This window comes from Phoxinus phoxinus, assembly GCF_949152265.1.
Source record: "Phoxinus phoxinus genome assembly, chromosome: 19".
In the NCBI taxonomy this organism is placed as follows: Eukaryota; Metazoa; Chordata; class Actinopteri; order Cypriniformes; family Leuciscidae; genus Phoxinus; species Phoxinus phoxinus.
In genome coordinates, this window is record NC_136894.1 from 16,624,712 (window position 1) to 16,632,643 (window position 7,932).

Genomic DNA, 7,932 nt, shown 5'->3' on the forward strand with positions numbered 1-7,932 from the left:
TTGACTTCAATGGGGCTACTTTGAACAGTTTTTTTCAGTGCTCCGAAACTAGACGGTCATTGGATAAATGCTGTGATTATGTCCCGCCCACGGACGCTCAGCGTCTCTGGGGGGAATGGAGGAGTGGGCGGGCCCGGACTCCGGGCATCTGCGTGGTGATTGGAGGGTCTGTCATCTCCTTTTGATTGACAGAATTTCTGTCAATAGCTGAAGCTATTCGAGCTCAGTGAAAAGTAAACTGAAAAACGCTTTTCTCACGCAGGGAAAAAAGAGGACACTGACACTGACAGACAACAAAGAGAAGGTTACTTTTGATAAGCAAATTCTCAGCTCTCCGATTCTGTAAATTGTATTATGAAATTCAAACAATAAATATCGCTTTAGCACTTGTAAATGTGACGTGACAGATCATCTCTCACTCTTTACAACTAGTAAATAATAAATAAACACGAATCAGCATGTTGAAAGATCGAGTACAACTTACCAAAATGTATATGCCTCATACTTAATATCGAGCAATCAGTGTTTTTCAACGCGGAAAGAGGTCAATAAAACAGCTGGAGAAAAATGTCACAACGTTTAGGTTTACCGTACCTTACCTCAGGATCAAGAGAGCCATTTAATAACCATTGCATGTTAGTTGGCTAGAAAAAATTAGCTACAGAGAGGAGTATTTTGCTAAATATGTGCATTGTATGACATATTTATATTATATTTGTATTATATTTAATTTGAGTTGTTATTTAACCTTTAATAATAATACCAGCTGACAGGGCTCTCTGTATGTTTACAGCATTAGATGAGATTTTTTTCTTGAAAAAAAAAATGAATGTAAGTTAGGCTACCTAATATTTATCCAAATGAATCGATATTGAATCAAGATCTGAATCAAATCAAAAGAATAAAATTGAATTGAAATGAAATCGTGTGTCAAGCAATAATAAAATCAGTAGCCTAACAGTCATTGTACCATGTAAACATTGTTACATGTTTTTACTAAACTTAATAAAATTCTGTTTAATTACCTAATGTTTTGACAATCACGATACACATATTTTGATGGAAGTTTTGGACCATTTTTATGATATAGGCCGAAAATGAGCTTCCCCTCTTTGAAAGACCAGCAGTCGCCACTGGTCAGAAGTCAGATTGGTTTGGAACAATCAGAATATTATCCAGTTCCATCTGGTTGAAGATCGGAGTCACGCCGGTGTGGAGATGGGTTTGTTGAGGATCAGTGCTGATGGCTGTCGTGTCGATGAGGCCTTCACAGGGGAGAGACTAGTTGACACAATCTCTGCTGACACTTCAGGGATGCGTTGTGGTCGTGTCTAGGTGCAGTTCCTCCATCTGGTCTGGATACGGCCCGGATCCGGCTAACTACATCATGTGTTGTGGTAATTTCTAGCTGCAGAATGATAGTAAATAGAGATTCAAAGCAGAAAGCTAAACGGAGCAGACGCAAACCAGCAGCAAGGTAGGAGCAATCGGTCAGCGTGTAAGTGTCTGCTAAAATGACTACTTACTAAATGTATATATTATACAGATACCATTTGCTTTATGCTATCATATGGCTATCTAGAATTATTAATTTTAGTCATATTTAAATTCACAGAGCTCAGGCTAAAATACTTACGCTGTTATAGATTAGTCTGGTTTGAGGAAGGTGCCAGACAGTGACATTTCATGGCTGTGACTGGAGACTGCGATTTAATTAACATTCAGTGTGGATATGCAATCATTCAGTGATACATATAGCACTGATAAATATCCACTTTATACATATGGATTTTGGTGTTTATAGTTACAATATGTCCTGTTTTAACATGAATGCAGGGAAATGTAGAAAAGCACTTGCTAATACTGGTTTGGTGAATATTATAGTACAGTATGTACTGTCTATATCCACTGTCTGGTAACAGATTTAAGCCCATCCCTGTTTTATGGATTTTATGTAAGTCTAGTGTGTTTGAGACAGAACAAAGAAACAGACTGTGAGCAATTGTCCGTCAGATGAGACGCTCAGACCTGATCCCACTGAGTAAGACAGATTAGATCATCGGCTATGGGAACATCCACTCTCAGATAACATGAATACTCTAAAATCTAAGAAGACCTGTAAATAAGACACATGGAAAGATGGAAATAAAGCAAAACATTTGAACATACCAAGAGAATTTTAAATGTATTGATGTCTTAAATAAAACAGATGGTGCCTGCCTTATGATTTCAATGTTTTCTATTGAGAATGGTAAGGATTATTTTAATATGGAAATTGTGCACCAATTTGACTGGAAAGATTTGCACAGTCATAGTAATTGGGATTGACAATAATATTTACTAACAGGTTTGATTCTTGCCAGATTGGTGTCTTGTTTGTAAACAGTTGAAGTTCGCTTTTCACATTGAACAATGGCACTTTCTAGTGCCGCATCCTTGCTGAAAAATCCAGCATAAATCAGCATGAGTTCAATGTTGGTCCAGCTGGTTTATTCAGTTTAGATGTGGTATAGTGCTGGTCTGGCATAGTCCTGCTGTTCCCAAACAAAAATGAGCCGATGGAGCTGGTCCAGCAAAACCAGCTAATATGCTGGTGACCAGTAATGTTGACATTTAAAAAAAAAGTTTTAAGGTGGCCTACCTCATATACTGTCTCTCCATTCAAAATCTAATATCTTGAGAGTATTTATGAAATATGTTTTCCATTTTATGTTTTAACCATCACCTTTTTCCAGTTATTGTGTAAAATTCTGTACTGATATAAATATTAATTAAGAGAGAGAGAAAAAAAACCTTGTCTGCTCAGAAACTGAATTTGTACCAGCAAATCTTGTGATTGTCAGTTTGTCACCATCAAAATTAAATGACATATACAATGACACTCAATGAAACCACATCTTTAAATAAATATTTTATTTTCAATGAAAATAAATACATTTTCTTAAGATAGAATCAACAACATTAAAAAAAAAAAAAAAAGCATTTGTGGGGGCATGGCGACAATTCATGACAGCACACAGTTTGGAAGAGAACATACAATCTCACCTGCAGGGATCATTCTGCGAGGTGGTTTGTGATTTACGATAGACAGACTGACAGGCTCAAGTAGCTTTAGGTTGAAATTGACATATTCCCTCCCTTTAACAAAAAATAAAAGACTGGATCGCCGGGAATGTGAAAAATCATTAAATAATAATCTACAAATCATTCGATTTTTCTGTTGCTAGACGTAGTTTGTCTATAATTATCCCAAACTCACAAATTACAGAATTAGCACACTAGGGAAGACATTCCAGTCTCTACAGATACAAGAAATACAGCTGACAAAATCAAAGTCTGAAACTGAATTTCCCATTTCGTATGCATCAAAGACCTAAACAATCAGCCAAGTTGGAGTTGTAAAACACAGAATATGACCCATTAGGTTCTGTCTTTTCTTGCTTGTGCTTTTTTTAATTTGGTGGCAACTGTTCACAATCCCAAGCTGTATGTACAGCAATTACCCAAGCCAGGGCGGGTAAAGCCGAGGGAGTTGAGCCCAGCTCTGGTGGAACAGATTAACCTACTACTACTGTATGCTGTGCTATTTCCATACCAACCCAACCCCCACAGTATTTAACACAAGAACTACCAACATAACGACACAGGAAGTTCTCAAACCCAGCAGGGCAGCCGTTCCCAACTCTTCATTACACCCTGAGCGATAGCAAGCAAATTAACATGTCCATTTTGTAATTATCAGGCCATCTGAGATGACTGACCATTCTGACCTCAATTAAGAAGAAGGTTGTAAGTGTAATTTAAATGTAATCAAGTTTAAACCTGCAGTGTTCGGGCAGCGAAGAGGGAAACAACATTTTGTGCTGGTTTGTAAGGTTGGCTTTAACGCACATCAGGAAACCAGTGCTGTGGTTAGTGGTTGTTTCGAACAATAGTTGAACAATTGACATTCAGGTTAATTTAGAAACAAGTGGAAAGGTTTAATTCTTTATGCAGCATGTGGCTTAATGAATATTGTGGTCAATGTTCCATGTTAACTGCAATAAGGAGCATATGAGCAAACAGGAAGCCACCTTTTGAATCATATAAAGACAGCAGTTTCTTCCTCATTCCATGGAACAAGGTAGGAATGTCTACAGTGAATATTCATCAGTATCTGTGTAAAAAAACTATAAGGCAGTTTTACAGTTCAGACTCATCAGCAGGGAGCACAGGCTCAGCATTTAGCAAGGGAGGCTACAAAACATTCCACACAGAAATATTCCTGAAAGCATCAAGACATATCCTATATGCAAGACACTCATTTTGGGTCTAATTCAGTCAGATATAGCAACAAGAAAAAAAAAACTGTTGAATGTGACAAATGTTTACCGTAGGCAATCATCTAAAATGTTGAATGGCTGTAGAAAGAAAATGACCAAAGGGACAGTGTAACACTGCGCACAAAGAATGTTTCATACCCAACCGCTACCACCTCACACCCCCTTACCATTTCAAATATCATTAAGAGCTACTGGAAAAAATCAACCAATTTTGAAGTACCAGCCTTCAATTCCCACTCATTCAAACATATTTTATCACAAGTCTTGGGGTTAGTTTGAGAAAAGGCAAGTCTATATCACCACAGATCATGTTTGCTTTTTGGTAGGTGTCATACATAAATACATTTCTAAATGATATTGATTCTAGTTGCCCCTGAGCAGGCAAAGCAGTTTCTGCAAAGTTCCAAGCAGACTTCATTTTCGACCATGTGAAGTTACATTCAACCCTGGGACACTCAGTCACCATTAATCCAGGATGACCAATGGGGCAAGACAAGGCCTTATCACCAAAGCCACACTTGTGCCCAGTTCTTCAAAGACTGAAGACCATCCAGAAGTATTTTCCCTCATTGAAAGCAAAAAGTGTGCACTACAACATGCATAGCACAGCTTCACAGATACAGAGAACCTGGTTGTTTTAGCCTTTCTCATATTGCCCCAGCTTTTTCTTGATGACCAAGTCTTTCTTTAATTTAAGGACCAGAAGCAGAATTTTAGCAGCTGACAGTGCTTGGTTGCTGCTTGCACACAAAGTCTGAGATGAAATCAAACTCGTTTTGTCCGAGGTAAAGCTCAGGAAGCTCTTGCACCCGGTCCAGCCCGAGTTCCAACACCAAGGATGTCAGAACCTCCTCATCAATCAAGTCTATGTCCATGACATTGAGGCCCAATGTTGGCCCACCCATCCCCATCTGCATGCTTGCTAACTGAGCAGGACCCATTCTGTGCTGGACATTTCCCATGTGATGCCCATTCATAGGACCGTACGGGTGCCCGTGGTACTGGGTATTGAGTTTCTGAAGATGCATGCTCGCCATAAGCTGCTGAGATGCTGTAAGGCCTCCTCCACCCATATACTGCTGTGGGTGTTGGTTCTGCGGGTGCTGGTTCTGCGGGTGCATATGATGGTGCTGGGTTTGAGGGTGACCTTGCGGTTGCTGATTCGGACTTCCATACATCATACTGGCTGGCTGCATTTGGTGGGGGTGTCCACCACTTATCTGGCCGTTAACCTGACCGTTCATGACGCCATTCATCACATTCCTCTGCCTCATGGCCGCCTCCATGGAACTCTGGGGCCCCCTGCTGTAGTGCATGAGCTGCCCATTGGGAAGGGTCCGCAGACTGGGCTGGTGTCCGTGCACAGAAGGGCCGTTCATTCCCATGCGATACCCATGCAGGCCACCGCCAGCAGAGCCGTGGGTCATTGGCATCATCATGTGTTCAGCCATGCCTTTTCAACTGCAGAGATATGAGAAAAATAGCACATATTCAAGCAACCTTTCAGTATCAGCTGATAAACACTTTCAGTTTCTGGAAAACTATCAGTATACAACATCTGTGGCACAAACCAATATTATTTGGCTAAACAATAGTTACTTTGATGACCAGTCTCACATGCTTCTTAATCAATTGCAATCAACTTTCACTGATTGCAGTCAGTCCACTGTATAAAAAATAATAATAAATACTTTTCTTAATCAGTATTCATGATTAGTTTTCAGAATCTAAATCTTTAGTCAAGTTTATTTTTCTTACACTGTTGATAATTTTTTTTTCATGTTATAGGCTTAATTCAACACAATTTAGTGAGGTTGTGGTTACAAGTAAGCAAATGTGTCTTACTGATTGAATTTTGTTTTATTTTGACACAGCATCCTAAAACCCATTGTGGTTGCAAGCTTAAACAATGCAGATATATTATGACTTGAGCCCTTAGCAGAAGAAATATAGCAGTAAGGAGCACCAAGGAGCCGCCAGGAGAATCAAAACAATAACAGGCAGGGAGGTGGACAAAGTGTTCAGCAAACAAAGCCAACCTACTGTGAGCAAGAGATAATGACAAAATGTTGATTGTATCTACTTAAATGATAGGGTTGAGTTTAGAGTTTTGAAAATGTATTATATTAAATAGCATTTTAAGTGCAATGCAATTATAATAAGTATTAATCTGTAGGCATATCAGTTGGTTATACTCTCTAGAAAAAGCAAATATATAATCATAACATTTTGAGATAAAAGGTATAATTAATTCATCTTTCCAATTCATACAGTTGACAGCATGCAGATTATTTATTCTTCTTTTTTTGGTTGGCAAACCCTCAGTCCTATTCTTTGTCAAGAAAATGTCCTGTCTAGTGTTATTGTCTCATCCCTTAATTCAATAGCTTCAGGATTGGATCAGAACATGTTCAACAGTTTCTAACATATTTTTTAGAAGTGCACAGTTATATCTATGTCATAATTTGGAATAGAAATACGAGATAAAGAACAATGTCGTATGGGGTCTATAGGGCACCTCTTTCTTTCTTTCTCTTTCTCTCTGTCTGTCTAAAACAAAGAATTTCTCATCTTCTTTCTACTAAGATTAAATCTTTCTTTAAATAAAATATAGGCTACAGACTTTCACGATCTCTGTCAGACCACAGTGAAACTTTCATTAAGCATCAGCATAGACTACTGAATTTACTGTATTTAGAGAAAAGTTAAAACGTCTCCTACACTCATGAGATTTCATGTTCAGTTAAAGCTCTGCATAGCGATATTGCACTTTTTTTAAAGAACATTTAAATACTGACACTAAAGTATTATTATAATAATATTATCTAATGACATATTGTCATGCATGCGCATTATTTTCTGAGAACAGAAGTCATACTAACTCGAGTAACATGTTTTGAGATCTAAGAACACTTAAAAAACAGAGCAGAAATAAAAGCATAGCTACTTAACCTATCCAACCATATGTTCAACCATACACATATTTAAATAGCCTATCGCTAATAGGGACATGCTGATTTCATGGATTTCATTTACAAAAAGAACAAAAGGTCCAGCCTACTCGTTATCACAGTGATCTCTATATAAAAAGCACATACCGTCAAATAAATCCTGTTCTTGTAAAGATGCTCTTTCGTGTTATCAGTCTGTGTAAAGCAGCGCAGGTATCTCCAGAGGCAGTACTCAGATCTGAACAAGCTGCTGCTGCTGAGCGCTTTCTGGGTCAGCACAAGGATTACACACACATACATAAAGAAGACCAGTGAGAGGGGCGGAGCAACATGAACGCCGCCTCTCCTCTGCTGTGATTGGCTCTTCCTCTAATCACAGACGTCACTGGCCAATTACTCACATGGCCTTCAGTTGTATGTGCACTGGCCAAACTCTTCAGCAAATTACTCATAAACTTAAACACAACTCAGAAGTGCTGCTTGTTTTTTTTAAACATGTTAATTTATTAAAGGAAACTTGATATGGGTAGTCTCAAAAGGAAACCTGTTTATTTTTTTTTAAACCATACATTTAGACTATCTCTCACTGTGGAATTTTATAATTTGCAGATACTAGCAATACTGTGCAGTACAAATATGCATTTTATTTATTTATTTGT

General features: G+C 38.3%; 1 protein-coding gene across 1 annotated transcript; it reads right to left on the reverse strand.

Moving 5' to 3' along the window:
- Positions 1–2,901: 2,901 nt before the first annotated feature.
- cited4a (Cbp/p300-interacting transactivator, with Glu/Asp-rich carboxy-terminal domain, 4a) lies at positions 2,902–7,563 on the reverse strand. Its single transcript, XM_079591946.1, has 2 exons — positions 7,421–7,563; positions 2,902–5,783 (listed from the first exon to the last, which is right to left on the reverse strand). Exon 2 carries the CDS (start codon positions 5,771–5,773, stop codon positions 5,036–5,038), a length of 738 nt encoding a protein of 245 aa, XP_079448072.1. The 5' UTR covers positions 5,774–5,783; positions 7,421–7,563; the 3' UTR covers positions 2,902–5,035.
- Positions 7,564–7,932: the final 369 nt, after the last annotated feature.

Coding starts and splice junctions, on each gene's coding strand:
- cited4a (XM_079591946.1), bottom strand. CDS start 5,773: ATGGCTGAACACATGATGATGCCAATGACCCACGGCTCTGCTGGCGGT.